Source organism: Aspergillus japonicus (genome assembly GCF_003184785.1).
Source record: "Aspergillus japonicus CBS 114.51 unplaced genomic scaffold BO86scaffold_24, whole genome shotgun sequence".
Classification (NCBI taxonomy): domain Eukaryota; kingdom Fungi; phylum Ascomycota; class Eurotiomycetes; order Eurotiales; family Aspergillaceae; genus Aspergillus; species Aspergillus japonicus.
Genome location: NW_020291661.1, coordinates 200,799 through 221,439, shown reverse-complemented (window position 1 = coordinate 221,439; position 20,641 = coordinate 200,799). Strand labels below are relative to the sequence as shown.

The following is a 20,641-nucleotide window of genomic DNA, read 5'->3' as shown; positions in this document are numbered from 1 at the left end:
TCCTGTCAGCCTTTAGTTATGACATGCGACTTCAAACCTGCCTCCACTCTGGTAGCCCTGACTGGCCGCTCGAACAAGCGAAATGGCTTTCTTTTCCACCATGCATCAAACCAAACAATGAGAACATATACAAGACCCGTCGCAAGCGTTAGAGGAAGCCATGTGGCTATAAAAATCCAAAAGTCGTGGGCGATCACGATCTGGCGGGCGTCCGTGTCGAACACGAAAAAGTTCATGCCATAGAGGCTGACGATGAACGAGCCGGGTAGGTAAACTGCTGAAACGAAAGTTATGATTTTGACTGCGGCGCTATCATCGACCGAGTCCCGCTGTAACATCTCGAGATGACAGATGAGGTCTCGTAATTCGCGATCGATCTTCGCTGTATCAAGTTGGTTGTGAAGAGATAAGGTATATCCGGCCTGGATATCATCAGTCTTCGTGATGTCCCAGAAATTATCCAATGGGAGTTTCGTCCTTCCTAGGGCATACCAAGTCAATTCCGTTCCGGATCCGGGGAATGAGTTCATCGCAGCTTGCAAGATAGCCATGAAGCTCCGTTCCCTTGGCGTCGTATTCCATCATAAGCTGCCTCAACCCATCATCTGCCGTTGTCAGCATCCCAGAGGCTGTCGCCACTTTCAGCTTTTCTACCAACTCAAGGTTTCCTCGACAACACACTTGAGCACGCAGGACAGAGTCGTTCAGGTCTCGAAGTGAAGAGACCATGTCATAGCTCTCCAGGGGTGTGGCTTCCTCGGGAACAGCTGTAAGAGCGAGGTCGTTCTATTAGAGTTCCACGTTGAGACGAATCATCAGCCACTTGATCTTGGAAGACGATAATGCGAGTGCGATTGACAAGGCAACAGCCTACATGTTTCTCAAACTGCCTCCCTAGGCCCCGCAAATACCATCGCCAGTTTCCAGTAAATGAGGACAAGGCAAGCGAGTGGAGAGCTGTTGGGATATAGCTGTTGTGCTCAGAATTTCCACTCGATCCCGCAAGTATCCTTGTTGCAACTTGCAGCTCATTGTGAATCCTTCGTTCGAAAACACTGGCGTCATTTGGGTGGAGGAGGATGAAGAGATCAAACGCCTTCCCACCTTCTGCGCGAGAGTGATGATGGTATACTCCGGTATGACGCCACGACCAAGTCAAAGTCTTCCGGTGGTGTTTCTCCTCAACGTAGTTGATCTGATATGTGATGTCTACAACAACTCCGATGAGCCCCTGCAATACGCAATCAGAGAGTAATAATGGTTTGACAACCTACATGAGTTTTTCTCGTGCCCACCAAGATAGACATGACTGTTTCCTGCTTCTGAAACGTTGACGTTGCTTCCGAATGAGAGCAGAACCTGGAGAAAGGACGGGTGAACGTGATATCGTCGCAGTAAATACGCCAGCAACCTGGGCGAGATTTCTAATGGGGTGATTGAGTCGGAGGAGTGAATCGAACTGGTTTATTGAGTTAATGATAGACTATATAACAAGAATCGTGAGGGTAAAATATACATGATCCTTAACCCCTCATCGTCGGACGCCAAAGCTCGTTGCAGGGCTTCCGCGGTTTCGCAGAGAATGGAATCACTGCCACCTTTCTTAACATCCGTCACTCGGACGCGGATTTTTTCCTTGGATGTAAGGACTGAAGGAACGCGAGTAGCGAGCAATTTCTCCAAAGCAATCGCATTCAGAAAAGACGAGGTATGGTGTGAGGGCAGCTCTTCCAGATAGGCTTGCCAGACGGTTCCTGCCATTCTTCCTCGGACCTTGAATTCGAGAAATCTGTCTAGGACGAGGAGAGTCTAGGGCCAGAATCTATCTATTTATAAACTCTCTTCATCGCAGTGGTGTGACGGGATTACAGCTTATAAGGCAATGAACGGGGAGTGATGCGGCTAAGCCTTGATTGCCTCAGGCCAATCCGTGTTATTGTCACTCACTTACTCCCTCGCTCACTCACATTCACAATTTGTTGGCTGAGCTTGTGAGGCTCAGCCACCAGGATTCATCGAGACTCGAGCATTTCTCCCCCCTTTCCCAAATCAGCCGGACGCACGAACCTCGCCTTCGTGCCAATTTCCCCGCGCCACCTTAACCTTGTACTTTACAGTACTCGGCTCCGCACTGCACACTTGGCCACCTACTCCTCCTCGTCGCGCTCCTTCAACTCGAGTGCCATCTGTCTAGTTGTTTCATTCCCTGTCAGCCAGCCCTGTATCCAAGGCAAATATATGGCAAAAGCCTTACTCTAACTCCTCCTTTGCTCAAGGTTAGCTCAGCCCACCTCACTAGTCACACTGAGCGCTAAGCACTTGCCTCGTCCATCCTCAGATTTACCCAGACAACCCATCGTTGACGGATGAACTGCCGCTTAGTATTAGCGTTCATGGAACTCACAACATCTGGGTAGAACGCTGACTTACTTTCACCTCGGTCGTAATGTCGTCTCCATATCTTTGTTTCAGATAATCCACAATATCGGCAGCCATCTCAATATACGTGGAGACGCTGGGAGAAAGTACATGCTGATATAGTTTATTGGAAGTCGCCATAGTGTCAGATGCTGGCCATAACGTGCAGGCCGGGCACTGCCTCTCTCTCCCGGCACCGTGATTATATACACCCTTGGTCGCATACACGAGTCAGCGACCGATGCACTTCCTTCACGAGAAACCTGGTGCTTCTTGGCTCCTTTCACCAATCAGAACTTGCGCTAGACAGCAAAAGAAAACAATCATCGAACATTGCGCCCCGGGCTCGTGAGTTGCAGACGCTCGGCAGCCCCTCTTATCAACAGCCAATCCAATCCCATTCGGTTGTTTGCGGCTCAGCTTAGCCCTGTATTCCTGGTCGGAAGCGCTCAGTGTCCTGTCACAGTCATGGCACCATGGCACAGCAAGCCTTTGTTGATTTGAATGTTGCTCTATCCATGATGCATGTCATTTTATCCCTCTTGCCGCAGTGCTTTCTATCTTGACGTGACATTACTTGATTCGTTCTGTCGCTGGCATAATCACGGTCCAGTGTATCATTTTCTGCAATGCCCGTTCGAAGGGAAACTCCAGAGAGACTCAAGTATGCCTTTTCAAATTGCAAGTCGAGGTATTATGACACAAGGCTGATACCTCCTCACCAGGCAAGAGCTTTTCGGTTTTCAGATCTTTGTGAGCACCCAGCTCCCTACTATCATTCTAATCATGTCTGACTCCCACCCAGTTCATCACGCTGAGCGCTGTGATTGGAAGTGGAATTTTTGTGAACAATGGATCTGCTCTTGCTATCTCAGGCCCATTGGGCTTGATTCTTGCAGCGCTGATCATGAGCGTTGTCGTTCTTTCGGTTAATGAGTGTGTTGCCGAACTCACTCAACAGTTTCCAGTTTACAATGCTATTGTTGAATATGTCCGCACTTTCGTCGATGATGACCTTGGCTGGGTAATCGGATTGGTCTATTGGTATGTACAAGCTGGCCCATCTCCCTGCAGTGACAGCGCTCATAAGACTTGAAGGTATGCGTACGCAGCCTCCTTTGCAAGTCAGAACAGTATGGCCGGGTCGCTGTTAGCATACTGGGGGTTAGGAACTACCTGGCGGGCGCTTATATGCTACGCCCTGGCTCCAATCGTGTTTCTGCTGCTGAATTTGACTGGCGTTTTTGTGAGTTACCTCGCGCATCCTAGCTAACTCTGAGCTAATGGAAACACAACACACAGTGGTATGGAATAGTAGAAACGATTGGTGGCTTCTTAAAACTTATAATGATAGTATCTATCTCTATCTATCTTTATGCAATTGCTGGCAATGGTGAGTGGCCCTCGCGTGCTACAGAGGTTGCTGTGCTGACATTTTGGTCAAGGCGATACCAAGGGAATCGTCGATGGTACGTTGTGTTCTTCAAATTAATATACTACTTTATACTCACACATTGCAGCCTCCTCTCCCAGGTTCGAGGCTGGCATGGGCTTCGAGAATTCTGGCCATGCTGCGTGGTACGCTAAAGTTCCTTCTTACTTTGAAACTATCTAACTCAAAGTTTAGTTTTGCCATCCCAATCACCGCCTATGCGTTTCAGGGTATTGAGCTGTATGCGATGGCAGCATTTGAAGCTCGCGACGCACACGCAATCCGTTGGCCCTCAAGATGGATATCTTACGTCGTGGTCGTTGTATACATAATGTGTACTGTGGGCGAGATCCTCACTGTCAGCTGGAATGACAATCGCCTTCCACGGCTTCATGATGGAACACAAGAGAGCACCTTCTCAGCGACATCAAGCGTTGGTTCAGCGAGCAGTATGATCATTCTGGCCGCCCTCAATACCAAAAGCAAGGCCATGGCTGGCTTTCTCAATGGCTGCTTGCTATTCAGCGCCTTTTCAGCGGCCAACACCTCTTTGTATGTCGCATCGCGTACATTGTATGGGATTGCAAGGTCTATGCCCCGAGAGTTCTGGATCACCAAGAAGCTTAGCATCCTAAGCCAGGGAACTCGGGTCCCGGTAGGAGCGCTGCTGGCTACGGTGCTTGCATTTTGCTGGGTGCCTTTTCTCAGACTCAACAACGGCTTTGTCACACAGCAGGTACATAATTCGCTTCTCTACTGATCGAAAGCGTGATGACTGACAGGATTCTTCAGGTAGTTCAGGTGGTGAGCACCTCAGCTAGCAACGCGATCATGATCGTATGGGCAGCTATCTGCCTAGCCTTTCTTCGCTATTATTACTGGTCAGTGGGACCTACATGTGCATGTTCGAGTAGACCTTATTTGCTCACGATTGCGACAGGCTGAAGAAACACGACCCCGAACTCCGGCATTCAAGTCGCCCAGAATTCATCCGAGACTCGCCGCAATATACACCTCGCGGATCTCTCTTAGTCATTCAACCCGTACAGGCCTGGGTTGGCTTGATTGGATGTGTCGCGATCTTCGCATTTTCGAGCGCAACATGGTGGGGATCCCATGCGACAGTGACCGAGGTCGCCATGGCATACGGGGCCGTAAGTGTTTCCCGAACCTCTTCTTTCCTTGTTGGTATCCTAATAGCATGCAGCACCTGGTTGTTGTCCTCTTACTCGTGGTTCTCAAAGTATGCAGGAGGCGGAAAGAATGGTTTCGCGCGACGCCCAGTGCAGTTCAGCTGCTGAATATTCTGAATGACTTGCGTGTTCGCAAGATCGATCGATGGGAGCCGACGACCCTAGAGCGTGTGAAGAAAGTTTCAGTGCTTCTGCTCCGTCGTTACCGGAATTCGAGCCCGGAGGTGGCGCAGAGCCAGGAACCACAGGAGCTCTATGGACGGGTCGTTGTCTCCCAGCATGACACCAATGGCCTGGCCAAATTGAGAACCCCGGTTCCTGTTCCACAACCTCGTGACTCGTCTGATGTGTGAGGTGTATATATTCAGGCATATAATCACTAATGAGTCTAGTGGGGATAATCTTTTGTTACAAGGCTGGTTGGCAGAGTAAGATGTTCTTCTACTATCGATAATATTGTAAGATAATGTCATTAAATAAAAGAAGTTGCAATACACTACAACAATAGTTTGAGAACTGGTTTAAAATGAGGGCGAGCTGTCTGAAACTGTTAGCAACCAGTTTACAACTACCTAGCCAGTTATAGCTCCTCTGAAAGGATATCATAGTCAAACCGGTTTCAACTGTAGGCAAACAGATGCTGTAGTCTGGATCCATAAACTACCTTACCTTCCGAGACCAACTCTGCACGTAAGCGACCTGGCCAGGCTCCGGGGATTCTCTCGGGGTGGTAGATTGAGTTAGCCCGAGTCTGACTGCTGCTGTCATCCATGATTTGGAGTAACATTTCCCATTTTCAACCACTTGGTTTGCTCTTCCTCTCCACTTGGTTCTCGGGACCAAGCCAAACCAGTGCCCATTCAAACCAATTAACTGACATTCTCAATTCCATAGACTACAGATTACTTGACCGATCTCTTGACTGGGTGGTCTAGGTTACCCCGCACTATGTAATGATGGCCCAAGGCTTATCTACATTTACATGTTGCATTGCTAGTCCCGATGGGTTTACTGCACTGCGCCACGCCAACCACCACCAACAAAAGGACAACCAAGCAGAATTCAGGTGGCTTGTTCGTGTGGGAATTAGCGGGACGGTACGTACCTGAACTCCAAGACACATGAAATTAGATGTGTAGCGAGCATTGCCATACTGGAGGCTGACTGCCAATTCCTGCCTTACTTCCAGAATAGCCGCCTCACTCTCCTTGGTGTAAGGAAGCAGCCGCCCAGATGTTACTCCAACACTGCCTCGACCTGGCAGAAGGCCTGCGCACATGTTTGCCTGATGGGTTGAGCGAGAGCCGCTCTTCAGTCGCGGGGGTGGGGAGTGGCCGGGCGTCTGGGTGACGCGGACCGGAGACTGGGGGCATGTCTTCAGGTGCCGACGGCGGAGGACGTGGAGTTCAGTTCCCCCGTCCATTCTGTAGCTGTATCGAGTTGTACATACAATCCCTGGGATTTGAAGTGAGGATAATGATCATGAGAATGACAGGGACTAACGCCTATCTTTGTTGCTATGCTTCTGTTTGGTACCGTATTGCTTACATATTTCTTTTTCCATGGAGGAAAACGAGCCAGATACCATGCAAGAGAGGTCATGGGGGAAGTACTGTCCTGCGACATCAATTGTCCGGTGGGCAATGAAGATCGTCAACCTCACCAAAGACTAAGCATGCACTGTCATCTCATAATATCCACTTTTTACGAGTCTACATCTAGATCTCCCAAAAATGAGTATCTTCTAAACAATACAATACCCTCATCGCTTGTCCCACATCACACATCTCACATCTATCTATATTTCAGAACCTCAATCCCAGGAGATCCTATCAAACCATACTGTCAGTATGTCCAGCCATCGAAACTCCAGAAGTAACTCGCAAGGAGAATTTGGGGGAAGGAGAGATGACTTACCACAACATAATGCCCGCGCCCGCCGCGACCGCCAAAAACTGGGTGATCATGTGCTTCACCTCGGTGCGCTTGTCCTTGCCGCTCGTCTCCAGCAGCTCGGGGATGACCGACACGGTGCCCACGTACAGGAACGTCCCCGCCGTGAAGGGGAGGAGCATATCGCCCCAGGTGAGACTCGTGCCGAGGAGGCCTGCCGTTGGCGCGGGGGAGGAGGAGGAGGTGGCGCCAGCAGCGCCAGCACCAGCGGCAGCAGAATCCCCCCCGAGCTCCTGCACCGCGATCCCGATGAAGGTGCCCAGGAACGCCCCGATGGCCGTGACGAACTGCGCGCCCATGGCCTTGCGCTTCGAGAAGCCGGACTGGATCAGCAAAGCGAAGTCGCCGACCTCGTGGGGGATCTCGTGGAAGAAGACGGCGACGGTCGTGGTGGCGCCGATGGTCGGCGAGGCGTAGAACGAGGAGGACATGGCCAGCCCGTCCGTGATGTTGTGCGTGAAGTCGGCGATCAGGTTGAGGTAGCCGCCGAGTTTGATGCTCGTGCTGGTCGTGGGTTCGGGGGTAGTGGTAGCGGTAGCGGGGGCGGTGGAGGATGGGGAAGAGGCGGGTTTGCGGTTTTTGACGCTGTTGCTGGTGGTGCTGGCGGAGCTGCTGGTGGTTGTGGCGGCCTCTGTGAGCTGGCGGTCTTCGTGCGAGTGCGAGTGCGAGTGCGAGTGCGAGTGTCCGCCCTGGCCGCCGGTGGCAATGCGGAGAGCCTTGTCCATGGCGACGAAGGTGAAGAAGCCCACCATGATGCCGAGTCCCAGGAGGAGGTTGCGGTTCGGCTCGACCATCACGAAGCGGACGTGGTCGGGAGCGTCTTCGCCCAGGAAGATCTCCGGGAGGAGGTGGAAGATTGTGTCGCCCAGGAGTCCGCCGACGGCGAAGGCGACCATCACGGAGAGGGAGGAGGGGTCGATGTTCGGGGGGCAGAGGGCGAGAAGGAAGTCTGAGGGAGGTATGTGTGTCAGCTGAAGCGACAGAGGTAATGCGATGGAGCCAACGTACTCGGAGGTCCAGAGATGTAGATGGTGGCCAGGATGGCATTGACCGCTGGGCTTCCGGGGAACAGGACCGCGAAGATCTTGGACATCAGGCTGGTGGTTTGGGGGCTCGTGGCGCGTTTATGCTCGTTGAGGGACTCGACCAAGGGGCATTTCTGAGAATCGTGTCAGTCCCAAATGGATCATGAGAGTATGGTAAAGTAGCACTGCGGGCAGGATCCACGCAAGATAGACAAACTCACCTGCAGCTCATCCTCGATCTCCCCTGCGGACAGCTCTCCGACGGAGATAGCATCCTGAGCGACAGCCAACGCAGAAAACAAGACTACCCCAGCGGCAAGAGCCAAGCCAATGCGACGCATTGGGAGAGAAGCAGAGGAAACCATAGCCGTGATCGAGGAAGTCCAGTGGGGCAATCAACGAGGAATGCAGAATTGTGGACAGGTCATGGAGAGCTGAGCTGACTTGGGGGGGGGGGGAATTAAATAACTAGTAGGTAAGACCCTTAGTCTAGTCTACGCGTGTTGGACTCGTCGGAACCCCCGATCTCCGGATCTTGGCTTGCTCTTCTTATCAATCGGGCGCAAACACGCCAAGACCCGCAATGCAAACAACCCTCACAAGTTTTCGGGAGACCCGATAACTTTTTTTTCTGAGGCAGCCAGCCAACACTCACTCCAACCAACAGTCCAGCTTCTACAGACAATCAACACACCATGACCAACGTGCGCCAGAAGAGAAAGAACCGATCCGGTCTGCCCAAGGCTAAGGCCAAGCGCACCGGTCTCCTGAAGAACGGCCGGAAGAAGATCAATGTTCTGGGAAATGCCATCATCGCTGAGAACTGGTACGGAGACCAAAATCATCCCGCAACGGGGAGACACCCGACGACGACGAAGTTTTGCCTTGACCGCCGCGCAACCACAGCTAACATGCGATTCGTCTGACAAACAGGAACCGCGACTTGACCCTCACCCAAAACTACCGCAACCTGGGGCTGGTGCATCGCCTGAACGCGCCGACGGGCGGTTCGGAGAAGCGGCCCACGAAGGAGGGGGGCGTCGCGCGCGACCGGGAGGACTCGCTGCACATCAAGAGCAGCGCGACGGCGGTGGCGCAGAAGAACGCGGCCAGCGAGATCCGCGTCGAGCGCGACCCGGCGACCGGCAAGATCCTGCGCGTGATCCGCCCGGAGGACGACGACGAGATCGAGGTGGCGGGCCGCAAGCACAAGCGCCACAACCCGCTGAACGACCCGCTGAACGATCTGTCGGCGGACGAGGAGGAGGAGGCTGGTGCGCCGAGGAGTGCAACGCAGACGCAGCAGGCCGACAGCGAGATCGTCCGGCAGCTCGAGCTCCAGGCCGACCTGGAGAGCCGCAAGGTCGCCGCCAAGAAGCCCCGCCACCAGAGCAAGCGTGAGGAGGAGTGGATTCTGCGGCTGGTCGAGAAGCACGGCGACAACTACGCCGCCATGGCGCGCGACCGGCGGTTGAACCCCATGCAGCAGACCGCGGGCGATCTGAAACGGAGAATCACCAAGTGGGAGAAGAGCCGGTCGTGATTTGGTTGTACATTCTCTTTGCATTTTGGCGAGTAATGGCGTTGAGTTTCTCTTTTGTCTGCTTCAGGGTTGGTTCTTGGTTGGGCTAAAAGTGTCTGTCTCTTGGGTCATATGGACAAATGTCCGGCCCTACTTACTTCGCGGGATACCAATTTAGTTGGGATGAAAATGATCGATCTGGCCGGAGCCACGTCTATAGTACAGTACATAGACGATCAGAGCAGTGGTCCGCCTGCAGTGTCAATGAACAAAGGTGCTACTAGAGTCACGGATTGTCTTGTTCGTAGACATCAATAAACTGATTCCCAGAGATTAGATACATATACAGCAAACATGCCACACCATTCCACACAGGGCATTGCCACCACATTACAAGTAGCAAATAGGAACAACCGACAAGGCATAATCTTATCAAGAACTCGCATAACTATCCAAACAAGGAGTCATGTACATAAACGAAATTTCATCCCTTCTTCTCCATTCCCTCCAACCTCCCCTCCGGCTCTACATCCTCCACGACTTTCCCAGTCTCAACCACCATACCCTGCGAGGCGAGACCCCCCGCAGGCCCCGTGAAATTCTTCCTTCCAGTACTCATCCACGTCCCCAGGGCGATCAGCGCGATGACCCCGATAGCCGCGCTGGTGTAGTTCATCGAATCGTCGGTGACCGGGTAGGTGGTGGGGAAGTTGAAAGTGATCGAGGCAAACAGCAGGAAGAGCAGGCCGAGGACATTGAGGGCGATGGACAGAGAGGAGGGCAGGGCGAAGGGGCCTGTCATTGTCTTCTGGTGGGAGGTGATGTAGCCTAGGAGGCGGCTGGCGAGGGCGGTGGCGTAGGAGAGGTCTGTGTTTTGGTCAGAGGGTTAGTTTTACTGTGCTCATGCTGAAGGTGGGTGACGAGGGCAGGGGAGAGAGGAGTAAGTGAGCTGTCGGGGCAAGGAGACAAGCAACGTACAAAATCCTTCAGTGGAGATAGCAATCACCGTCTCGAAGCCGGTACTCGTCCCGAAATCGATCGCGTCCAGCGCCAGCTGCACGACGAGCGTCAACAACACAGCGTTCACCGGGACCTGTCTCTTCTTGTCCACCTTGGCCAGCCAGGTGCTGCAGGGGAGGCCGTGGTCGCGGGCGAAGGCATAGACGCAGCGCGAGCCCTCAGCCAGGATGTTGTTACCCGCCACGATGACAATCACGGCGATCATGCTGGCCAGCACGCAGGCGGCAGCCTTGCTGCCGGTCGAGTCGTAGAAGATCTGGATGACGGGGACGCCCGTGGCCGAGTTGGCGGTCGCGGTGATGTCGCCAATGCAGAAGCACAGCACTAACAGAAAGGCAAAGCCGGTGACGGCGCCCAGCACCACGCTCATGATGATCGCCTGCGGCGCTTGCTTGGAGGCCGACTTCATCTCTTCCGTCATGTGCGATGGCGCGTCATAGCAGCACATCCCGAAGCAGGCCTGCAGGATGCCAACGATGGCAGCCATCGCTTTGTCCCACCCTGTGGTATTTTGGAAGTTCACGAAGACGAACGACGCCGGCTGTTTGTGGTCGTTGGTCGCGAGGAGGACGATGATTGTGATGAAGAAGGCGCCGATGTTCCATATCAGAATAAAGCGCGCGAGGCGGTTGAGGAGGTGCGGGCCCCAGATGTTGATGGCCGCGGCCAGGAGGGCAACGAGGTAGGCGACCAGCACCGTCTGCCAGCGTTGGATCTCGTAGGAGGGAAAGACGAGGTTGGCCATACCGAGGACGAATTGAGCGGCGATGGAATTATTGGTCGCGCCCATTGCGAGGAGACCTGCGTTTTTGGACGGGACAGGTCCCGTTAGATTATGTGCATTGGACGATGAACAGGGAGAAGGATCAAGCATACCTATCAGCATGAACCAACCGGTTATATATGATAGTCCTCGAGCGATCTTGGGAGGTGCTAATGCCGCAACCCACGAGTATTGACCTCCAGCCACTGGATACATCGAACACATTTCGGCCATGGGAATGGCAACAGCAAGGGTGAGCAGGCTCACACCGATGAAACTGAAAACCATGACAGGTGGACCACCAGAGGTCACTCCCACGATGAAGACACCGCTAAGCGCCGTCCAGCTGATCGTCAAGTTAGCAGGTTGATATCATACATTACCTTGGGAGGAATGAAACATACGAGGTGACTACACTGAAACTGAAACCGATCATACCCAGCAGCCCGAAAGACCGCTTGAGCTCTTCGCGATGACACACGGTCAGCATGTCTTTGGCTATCGTCATTGGTCACTCATACCTTGCTCATATCCTAGATGTTCCAGACGAACATCTTCCCCCGTCGATGAAGGGGGGATCTGCTGAATCTCATCGTCTTGTGCGATCATCTTCACTATGCTTTGTGAATGGATTCAACAAGAGCCGCCAGTCATTCAGGGATGAGCGTCACAGGGCTATTTATCAACCGACAAGCACAGTGATGAGACAGCATTAGGGCAGCAACTGCCGTCTGGCTCAGTAAGACCTTAGTAGATGCTTCAATTGACCAATGCCGATGAAACTGGGGAAGCGATAACCGTAACCGGGGGAGCGATAAGATAACCGGCAGGTGGCTGCAAGTTAACCCAAAAGAGAAGGTTCTCGCGATGCACGGTGGAGCATTGAGAGCCAGGGACAAATAGCACAACCTCCCCTGCGCTCCAAGTCATCCTGTTGTGTAACAGCCATGCCATGATGATAAGCTTATCACGACAACGAAAACTCATTATTAGATGTATGTAGATTATTCTGCCGTTGCCTCATGGCTGGATTACCGACGACTTTTATCTTCGTGGTGCCACTCGCAAGCCAACCTCGTCAAAGGCCGAGAAACCCCTTGTTTGAAGCGTGTGAGCCAGGCCAGACAGAGATCATTGCCACTTTGCACATACTCAACAGGGTCATGGTTATCCCTAAGCGATCGGCAAGACTCAGGCCAAGTCGCTCGATGACAGAAGCAAAAGCCTTAGGAATGTCCGATCCTGCATAGTCTGGACCCCGTGTGAGCTAATTCGGAATAATCTATGATATGCATCCAAGACTGATTGACCCACAAAAGTTGCCCTAGGATGGATCAAACGCGGGGAATTCCCAGATTTCAACCTTAGACTTTTGATCGGAAAGTAATCTCCTCAATGAATGGGGATTTGGCTTGGGAGCTGTTGGAGTTGGTGCTTCGATTTGGTCTCTTGGCCGTGTCTTGCCGAATTGAAAAAAGGGCAAGCTACTGTCGGAAGATCAGTTACTGTCTTGCAACGTGGGAATGATTTAGGAGCTATGACACAAGCAATGGCTCACCTGATACTTACACACTCCAAGAAAGCCTGTCTGGAGCATTAAGGCTCGTCATTTGGCTGGTTATCATCACCGATGCCGTGACTTGCACAGAAGATAGTGCTCACAGCCGGAACAACCGGCGATATCGATGAATTTGCAATGGTCTTGGTGAGTAAGGTTAACTTGTGGGAGGATTACAGTAATAGAATTCGCAACAAGTCCTGAATCTCAAACAACAGACATACACCAAATGCTGCAGCAAGTCGGCTCCAGGCTGCGAGATTGGCTGTATATCCACACGCGTATTTCGCGTATTCCCTCCTTAGAGAGCTGCGAAGGGATCCACTCGCCGCCCCGACGAGCCGAATACGCCAATACGAAATTCCATGGGCGTCAATACGCGGCTTCACCCCCCTCAAGCGCCCACTTGACCGGTCCTCGGGGCTAACAACCGACATATCACGGCTGTTGAGACTAGCTCAGGGGAAGAACTTTAGGAGATGTGGGGAAGCGTATACGCAAAATGCGGAAATACGGGTTCGATCTGGAGACCTCAAGTATATAAACTCTGCCGTCGATCTCCTGATACATTGCTCAGCAGAAGACATCATCCAACTTGAAACAATATGTCCATCAACTTGACTGACAAAACGTGTCTTGTGACCGGCGGTGCAGGCGGGTTGGGCAAGACTATCGCAACCCGATATCTCCAAGCCGGCGCCAACGTCGTCATCTGCGATATCAACCAGGATCGCCTCGATGACACATCCAAAGAACTCGCAGTCGGAGACAACGCCAGCCGACTGCTGACAATCAAGACCGATATCACCTCCGCGTCGGACGTGCAGACCCTCTTCCAGGAGATCGTCGCCCGGTTTCAGAAGCTGGATATCCTGATCAACAACGCCGGAATCATGGATCGATTCGACCCCGTCGGAGAGCTGGATGAGGACCTTTGGAATCGGGTGATCGCGGTGAACTTGACGGCTCCGTATATGCTCAGCAAGCTGGCGGTGCAGGATATGTTGAAAAGGGATGTGGTGGATGGGCGCATCGTGAACATCGTGTCCGTGGCTGGTAAAGCAGGCTTTGCGGCGGGTGAGTGTTTTCATCTTTTCTTTCACAAGCCAAAAGGGTTTGTTACTCACAAGCTCAACTATAGGTGCTGCGTACACAGCGAGCAAGCATGGTCTAGTGGGCTTGACCAAGAACACGGCCACGTTCTATGGATCCAAGGGCATTCGGTGTAATGCTTTGATGCTGGGTGGGATGGACACGAATATCACGGATGCCTTCATGACGGGAATCAACATGGAAGGGAAAGACAAGGCGATGGATATGATGACAGCTGCCAAGCTGGCAATGTGCGATGTTGATCAGGTGGCAGATCTTTGTCTCTCGATCACCTGCGGGCCAGGATCAAGCTTGATCAATGGCACCTGTATTCCAGTGGATCAAGGGTTGACCGGATGGTTGGGATGAGGTAGTTCTGGATGGAGTTGTGGTGTAGACAAGGGTCAAATTGAGTTACTGGGGAAGAATATACTAGGCACATTGAATGAGGGCTGGAGGGTACATTTAGCCTATCTTCGATGATCGTTTGTAGGATAAGTCATAAACACCTCGAAGCTAGAAAGACTGAGCTCTAGAAAGAAAATCATTCTTCGCATACTAGATACTCAAAGCACTTTTCGACGATGGTTTCCAGTCTGCCGCCCGTAACACCTCTAATGTAAATCAAGCGATAGATTGACCTGACAACACACCCCTGAACTTGCCCAATGCACGCGGGAGACCCTCCACTCAGATTGGGACCCACTCCTAAATTTTGCTGTGACTGCAGGATGGTAAATCATTTATGATCAATATTGATATTCCCTGTAATCGCTCGTACATCTTCACTGAGTTGAGGCGATGCCGCATGTTTCTCATCCTTGTCATTTCATCACGAGAGGTATTTTAGCAGTTACCGGTCAAAGCTCCAAGCGGTTCTCTATGGTCAGGATCCCCTATATACCCTTATGCTTTGTACCGAGCTTCTCAGGTATGTACAGTACCTAGTGAGTAACAACGAATTCAACAGATCCTCAAGCCGGAAAAAGGCAGCAGACGCCTGCATAAGATGACTTGAACAGGACTTTGTGCACAAAAGTACATTTCAGTATAATATTTCACCAGAAACTTGTGAAAGAGTTATGCACACCTTTTCCGGTAGATAAACAGGCGGGATAAATAATGATAAGCACTAGTAGAATGTTCCCCATAGCGAAGAACCTTATAGTGGGAGCAAAGGACTACAATGTTGATTCCGGTAGGAAAGCACTACGCGCCATTCCGTCATTGCACATGAATGCAATTGAGACAATACTCTGACCTTGACATCTAGATAATTGGCTGCCATGGACTGGCGCCTTGGAAAAGTGTCAAAGCCACAGTCAACATCCGTTCTCCGCTTATCCGTTCCTACCCGTTGCTCCACTCCTGCGCATGCAATTGGCTCACAACGTTACTAGGTACAATATTGCCGGGATCAGAATGGATCACAGGAACAAGCGAAGTGCCCCCCCCCCCTTGCTCCAGGGAGGGTGCGAAACTAGTGCAGGTCCTCGGGACTTGAACGTCGGACCTTACTCGTACTACTTTGTATGGACTAAAGGATGAGTTACCTAATCATCGCCGAGTGAGTGCGCCCGCAAGGGGGATTGTCCTACGATTTGAATGGTTGGCCTATTTTCCCGGAGTTGTGTGTGGGGTTGGCAAGTCGACTGCACGACTGACTCTTGTTGATAGTAGGAGTGCTCCGTCGAAATGGTCAAGAAGGAGGTACGGAGTAGGCAAACGACTTACATGGTCATATTCCCGAATCTGGCGACCTGCAGAAACGATCGTCCAGGGCGCCAATGAATGAGGGGCGATATATATTATCTGATAGCAGGTTTCAAGGGAAAAGGTGTGACAGAAAGCGTAACATTAGCGAGTGACGCAGGTCGGAGAGGCAGTGTGCCTCAACGAGCTGGGCAGGGGCAGTTCCAGTCACAGTGGACAAGCCAATGTTTGGTGCGTTGCTAAATAGATTATCCTCGGTGATGCGTGATGCCATCGGCGTCAGAGTCACCAAATACATGTATTGTTATACTTGAGCTCGTCAGAAGCTCTTGTGGCTGGGATGCATCGGCCTAGTCGATCTCCCGAAGAGACACCGTTACCACTAGACGACAGTCATCCTTTTCCAAACGTTTCATGAAGGTCCTGTGGCCGGGCGATCTTTTGATGTGCAAGCTAGGTATGTTATGCTGGTGCCTGCACATTCGTTCAAGGGTGTTCCGCCCATCCGGATCAAATCTCTACGAGTAATGACATGGGTCGTAGTTGTGTGTTCATCGACACTCTCACGGGCGGACGATAAATGAGCGTCCAATCTGTCTCCTTACTCAGTAGAATAAATCACTGAGGGCCTTCCCACCAATGTAGTGGTGGCTGTGGTTCCAGTAGTCGTCTTGGTGACTCACAGGCCTATTCCTCATTAGGTGACGACTCGGAAGTATTGAAACCACCCTGCTGAATTAGTAATGTGAAGCGCGCAAGCCGGTGATGGAGGGGGGGATCTGAATCAAGTCGGCTGATCGCGCTGCCCCGTGTGGATGGCAACGGTCATCCACTCAGACTGTCGGACGCAAGACACTTTCTGTCTTAAGCTTGCCCGGTATTGATGTTGCTGGGGGGCATATCCTTGCCCCATCACATCGCACCTCCCCCCTCAACCCATTTAGGAGTCTGGCAGAAGGATGAAAAAAGTTCCAGCCCTAAGTCCCGTCCTCCCCACCCGTCCGAAGTGATAGCCCAGTCCATGGTGGCACAGATAGCTGCAGATCGACTGTGCAGTCTGAACTGCTTGGATCTGGGGTTACGACACGCGGATATCGTCGCGGATTGTCAACAATGGACAATGGCTTGCATGATCGTCTCCCACCAGGTTTAGCACCAGCCACATTCAATGTGTGATAGCCCTCGCCAGCCAATAGCCTCCCAAGGTTGAATACATCTGGATCGACAGAGGTGCTACTGATATGAGGATGTGATTAGAACGCGATAACCCAGACGAAACGGAAAGGTAAGCTAGTCACTCACTCTAGACTCGCCTGAGACCAAACGGTTTCTTTCGGCCAGACTAAGGGCACAAGAGATCGTCATTGTTTTTCCTGTAGTCACTCTTCACCCTTGTGGATGAAGCGGTGTCCTGACTCGGATTATTTTTGGTGATAGTGGAAGAACTAACAGGACAGGTCACCCGAGTTTCCCGCGTGTGGTTGCAACAGGTTTTAACGACAGAACGAGGAGGCATCAGGCGGGAGGAAAATGGATCCTTCCGCAGCAATTCTCCAAGGTTATAAACAGATCCGGACCCCATGCAGGGAACGAGTAATCTGGCCACTTACTTTGTCGTACAAACTCTCCGACAACGATCTACAAAGTACGAGTACTGCACGGAGTACGAAGTACACATTGTCTATTGCTCTGCCTCCGCTTAGTCAACCCCCAGCTTGCCTGACTGCCTGAGGTATTTTCTTTATGTACTGTACAGTACCTACATGCTCGGCACTACTGTACAGTACATGTACCTCATATGAATGCCTGCTTGGATTGAAACACAACCGATGAATCCTTTTCAGGCCTGCCAAGACCCCCTCATGCGTTGTCAATCAGCCTATTCTTTCCTCCTTATTGTTCCCACTATACTAAATATCTGTTTGACATGAGGTGTGACCAGCCATCATTTCACCAACCACACTAGCTTCATCCACCATTCTTCTTTCTCCTCTTCATTGTTTCACTCACCTACCTGTCATTCCTCGCTTGTGTACTCCAAGAACCGGAGCCAACTTGGCGTCATTCCATCGACAAATTCGGTATCTACCATCTTACAACTCGGAGCTGGAGCCCAGTCATTGAAGACTAGCCTGATTGTGGCTAGCGCCCGTCGGTCCCACAGGAACCAATCGTTGAAGGCATTCGCAACCAACACCCAAATGAGATAGGAACTTGATCGGTAGGTCGTGCATGAGATTTTCCTTTCTGCTGCATCTCTCGTTTGTTTCTTGGCCGACTTCGACTCAAGAACAAACACGATTGGCATGGCGAGTACATCCTTCGACGTGAAGGAGGGCAGATCGCAGCAACATCAGCACAGCGGAAAGAAGTGGAACCCCCCTTTTATGATGATCCAAGATGCATACCGTACCATAAGTTACCCGCCTGCCCCTCAACAATGGATTCCCGCGTCTCCCGCCATGACGCCATGGGCTTTTTTTGGGTCTTGGTTTTCTTACGTTTGTCAACTTTGTTTGAGTTTCCCCGCAAGCTGACGATCAATTTAGACACAGACCCGAACTTTTTCTTTTTTTCCCCTGCGTGACAATCTCCCCCCTCGGTCGAGGACAAGATTCCAAGTCGAATTAGTATCCGTAATCCTGGGACAACTTCAAAGATATCTCTCGTACAGACAATTACAACAACAAGGGACCCCGCATAGAGAGCACCATCAGGCAAAGCAGTCAGTCGGTTGCCTGACTTGGCAGCGAAGAGCCGCTGTCAGGAGAAGGCATCCTGGGTGCCTGGATCCAAGTCATCCCATCCCATCCCATCGGTTGAACCGTTGAACCCACTCTCGGTACTGGTTGGAACAAAAAAGGGAAAAGAAAAAAAAAAAAAAAAGCGGGATTTAATTTGAACAGGGAACAGAAACTGGAACCAAAAGATTACGGTACGAAAAGGGACAGACAATCAAATCTTCAGAATAAAACCCTCAATGGCTGCCTTTCCGCCTTCCTCCCCCTCGGCCTCCTCCTCTTCTGCATCTTCTTTGCCCTCTCTCTATCCGTCCTCCTCCTACAGTTCAATTCACTCCCCACCATTGACCAGTGGTAAGTTCTGCTCCCTCAACTTCGGTCGTTTACTCGTCCGTCGTGCACCTTCTGTCAAATCATCCTTTTGCCCCACCTGGTGCCAGCAGATCTTCCCACCCACCCCCCCTCTACAGTAGTGGAATGTACTCTCCTCTTTGGGTTGCTTGCATTCTTCTTCTATCCCAACCGACCCTTCAATGACCTGTTTTGTTTTTTCAGCTTCACTTGTGGGCAGAGATTAAGATTATCCCCGCCGGACACGTGTGGCATTTGGCTCTGCGCTTGTTCTGCACATTCCCAATGATTCATGCTGATCGCGTGCTCTTAGCCAATCTTTCCTCGTTGCCTTTATCGCCTTCCCAACGTCCCTCTAGTCTTCGTGCCCGAGATCAGCTGGAGACTCTTATTGCGAGACACGGTCACCCCACCAGAGTTTCGTTGTCATCCCTCGAAGAATTAACGGCCACCTCGTCGACTTATAGTCCGCCGTCCCCCCAGTCGCCCGTCTCCGAAACCACAGACTACTTCGCAAGCCTCAATCTCAACCACTCTGCCTCTCGTCCTATACCTATACCAAAGCCTTCCCATATCACGCACGATCACGACTTCCCCGTGACCCCGTTGACCGGACGCTTTGACAAGGGCTACTACTTTGCCCACCGTGAGCACATCGAGAGAAGCCGTGATAAGTCAGCCCATCAAAGACCATCTCGTCCAGGGCATCGTTCACACTTCTCTGAACCGTCCAGAATGCGCTCTGACAGCTCGACATTGTACGCGCCGGTCGCTACTCCTGCCATGTCGTCAGCTGGTCGCCCTCTTTCCCCCCAGCCATCGCGCTCCCGGGGCGGAAACTCATCCAAACCAGCCCCAGCCTTTCATCTAGGAAGCTTGCCACGGTTCCATCCCGCCGTCTATCAGCCCTCTGGAACCTCTCAGACCCTGTCTGCGCAGCCTCCATCACCTCGACAACCTCGACAGCATGGATACCGTACGTCAGCCAGCTCTCGCGACTCCATGTGGCGGGATCTGGCGGATGGGAACATTCTTGTTAAAGCTCCCTCACGCCCACTTTCACCCAGTCCATCTGCACCACGTCTCGACCCGCTGAACAGCCCTGGGCCCGTTACGCCTCTGGCACTCGAGGATGCAGGTGGCTATCTGGGCTCGGGCACAACCTCCGACCTTACTGCCCGCGAGAGCCACTACTCGGGCCCGGCGCCTGATGCAGTGGACAAACTCATCGCCCGCGAGGCCGAACGGGCGCGCCAGAAGGCTAGAAAAGGGCTAAAGGGGTACTGAACCGCCATATTATTGCCAGAACTTGATTCTCTCCTGCATCTTGCATTTTCTGTTCCTTCTTCTTTTCTTTTCTCGTGTATTATGAGATCATGCGCCTATACCCCATATCGCCAAACCCAGACATTTTCAATTCTTTTCTTTCGGCTACTGTTTTACCCACGGACCTTTTCTGGTTTATCATTGCCTACGTTTCTCTTTGGAGTTATCTCAATCTCTTGAGATAACAGCTACTTGATCTTGAGCTTCACTATACCGGGGACTGTACAGAAACAGACTGTCATCCTCGAGGCTAGACTGGAATAGGAATAGAAATTGACGCAGAGCAATGCTCCAAGCATTTTATCTATTGACATTGGTATCCTTATCGATCATTGGTCTTAAGACAACCATTCACTGTAAGGTATACTAGGTACTGTATGGACTAGTACTGATGCGGAAAGAGTAGGTAGCCACTGCACCCCGCGGTGTCGACCGGCAGTTTGCCCGCCCGGAGCTGGCTTGCAACTCCCCGAGCCGCCGGATTTTGCGGGGCCGCATCTTCAATCAATTGTTCCTCATCTTATTTGTCTCCCC

At 51.9% G+C, this 20,641-nt stretch overlaps 8 protein-coding genes across 8 annotated transcripts; 4 read left to right on the top strand and 4 right to left on the bottom strand.

Annotated features, from left to right (window-relative positions):
* Positions 1–5: 5 nt before the first annotated feature.
* BO86DRAFT_313002 (uncharacterized protein) lies at positions 6–1,761 on the bottom strand (the record flags this gene model as incomplete). Its single annotated transcript, XM_025667983.1, has 5 exons — positions 6–422; positions 493–786; positions 875–1,209; positions 1,275–1,459; positions 1,517–1,761. 5 exons carry the CDS (start codon positions 1,759–1,761, stop codon positions 6–8), a joined length of 1,476 nt encoding a protein of 491 aa, XP_025527686.1.
* A 386-nt stretch (positions 1,762–2,147) lies between these two features.
* Positions 2,148–2,559, bottom strand: BO86DRAFT_399626 (uncharacterized protein; the record flags this gene model as incomplete). Its single annotated transcript, XM_025673648.1, has 4 exons — positions 2,148–2,190; positions 2,255–2,265; positions 2,345–2,371; positions 2,431–2,559. 4 exons carry the CDS (start codon positions 2,557–2,559, stop codon positions 2,148–2,150), a joined length of 210 nt encoding a protein of 69 aa, XP_025527685.1.
* Positions 2,560–3,047: 488 nt separating this feature from the next.
* Positions 3,048–5,396, top strand: BO86DRAFT_399625 (amino acid transporter; the record flags this gene model as incomplete). The annotated part of the gene is made up of 11 exons (XM_025673647.1): positions 3,048–3,082; positions 3,144–3,171; positions 3,224–3,462; positions 3,517–3,664; positions 3,721–3,811; positions 3,864–3,887; positions 3,939–3,996; positions 4,046–4,586; positions 4,643–4,731; positions 4,791–5,004; positions 5,058–5,396. The coding sequence occupies 11 exons, from the start codon at positions 3,048–3,050 to the stop codon at positions 5,394–5,396; spliced, it is 1,806 nt and encodes a 601-aa protein (XP_025527684.1).
* Positions 5,397–6,552: 1,156 nt separating this feature from the next.
* Positions 6,553–8,466, bottom strand: BO86DRAFT_362373 (Zn(2+) transporter YKE4). The gene is made up of 4 exons (XM_025669914.1): positions 8,243–8,466; positions 8,005–8,155; positions 6,961–7,945; positions 6,553–6,872 (listed from the first exon to the last, which is right to left on the bottom strand). The coding sequence occupies exons 1-4, from the start codon at positions 8,384–8,386 to the stop codon at positions 6,857–6,859; spliced, it is 1,296 nt and encodes a 431-aa protein (XP_025527683.1). The 5' UTR covers positions 8,387–8,466; the 3' UTR covers positions 6,553–6,856.
* A 200-nt stretch (positions 8,467–8,666) lies between these two features.
* Positions 8,667–9,832, top strand: BO86DRAFT_389286 (nucleolar protein 16). Its single transcript, XM_025672091.1, has 2 exons — positions 8,667–8,847; positions 8,955–9,832. Exons 1-2 carry the CDS (start codon positions 8,717–8,719, stop codon positions 9,562–9,564), a joined length of 741 nt encoding a protein of 246 aa, XP_025527682.1. The 5' UTR covers positions 8,667–8,716; the 3' UTR covers positions 9,565–9,832.
* Positions 9,833–9,984: 152 nt separating this feature from the next.
* BO86DRAFT_448242 (putative GABA permease) lies at positions 9,985–11,935 on the bottom strand (the record flags this gene model as incomplete). The annotated part of the gene is made up of 5 exons (XM_025676632.1): positions 9,985–10,410; positions 10,522–11,364; positions 11,440–11,672; positions 11,731–11,791; positions 11,848–11,935. The coding sequence occupies 5 exons, from the start codon at positions 11,933–11,935 to the stop codon at positions 10,028–10,030; spliced, it is 1,608 nt and encodes a 535-aa protein (XP_025527681.1). The 3' UTR covers positions 9,985–10,027.
* A 1,554-nt stretch (positions 11,936–13,489) lies between these two features.
* BO86DRAFT_313231 (SDR family NAD(P)-dependent oxidoreductase) lies at positions 13,490–14,345 on the top strand (the record flags this gene model as incomplete). The annotated part of the gene is made up of 2 exons (XM_025667997.1): positions 13,490–13,961; positions 14,026–14,345. The coding sequence occupies 2 exons, from the start codon at positions 13,490–13,492 to the stop codon at positions 14,343–14,345; spliced, it is 792 nt and encodes a 263-aa protein (XP_025527680.1).
* A 4,639-nt stretch (positions 14,346–18,984) lies between these two features.
* On the top strand, positions 18,985–20,462 carry BO86DRAFT_92690 (uncharacterized protein). Its single transcript, XM_025677810.1, has one exon. The coding sequence runs from the start codon at positions 19,067–19,069 to the stop codon at positions 20,066–20,068; it is 1,002 nt and encodes a 333-aa protein (XP_025527679.1). The 5' UTR covers positions 18,985–19,066; the 3' UTR covers positions 20,069–20,462.
* The last annotated feature ends 179 nt before the right edge of the window (positions 20,463–20,641 follow it).

What these genes read in the sequence shown, in the direction of transcription:
- BO86DRAFT_389286 (XM_025672091.1), top strand. Translation starts at nt 8,717, where the DNA reads ATGACCAACGTGCGCCAGAAGAGAAAGAACCGATCCGGTCTGCCCAAG. An exon ending in GCCATCATCGCTGAGAACTG is followed by an intron (nt 8,848 to 8,954) that starts GTACGGAGACCA and finishes TCTGACAAACAG; the next exon opens with GAACCGCGACTTGACCCTCA.
- BO86DRAFT_92690 (XM_025677810.1), top strand. Translation starts at nt 19,067, where the DNA reads ATGATTCATGCTGATCGCGTGCTCTTAGCCAATCTTTCCTCGTTGCCT.
- BO86DRAFT_362373 (XM_025669914.1), bottom strand. Translation starts at nt 8,386, where the DNA reads ATGGTTTCCTCTGCTTCTCTCCCAATGCGTCGCATTGGCTTGGCTCTT. An exon ending in AGATCGAGGATGAGCTGCAG is followed by an intron (nt 8,156 to 8,242) that starts GTGAGTTTGTCT and finishes CACGATTCTCAG; the next exon opens with AAATGCCCCTTGGTCGAGTC. An exon ending in CTACATCTCTGGACCTCCGA is followed by an intron (nt 7,946 to 8,004) that starts GTACGTTGGCTC and finishes TACCTCCCTCAG; the next exon opens with ACTTCCTTCTCGCCCTCTGC.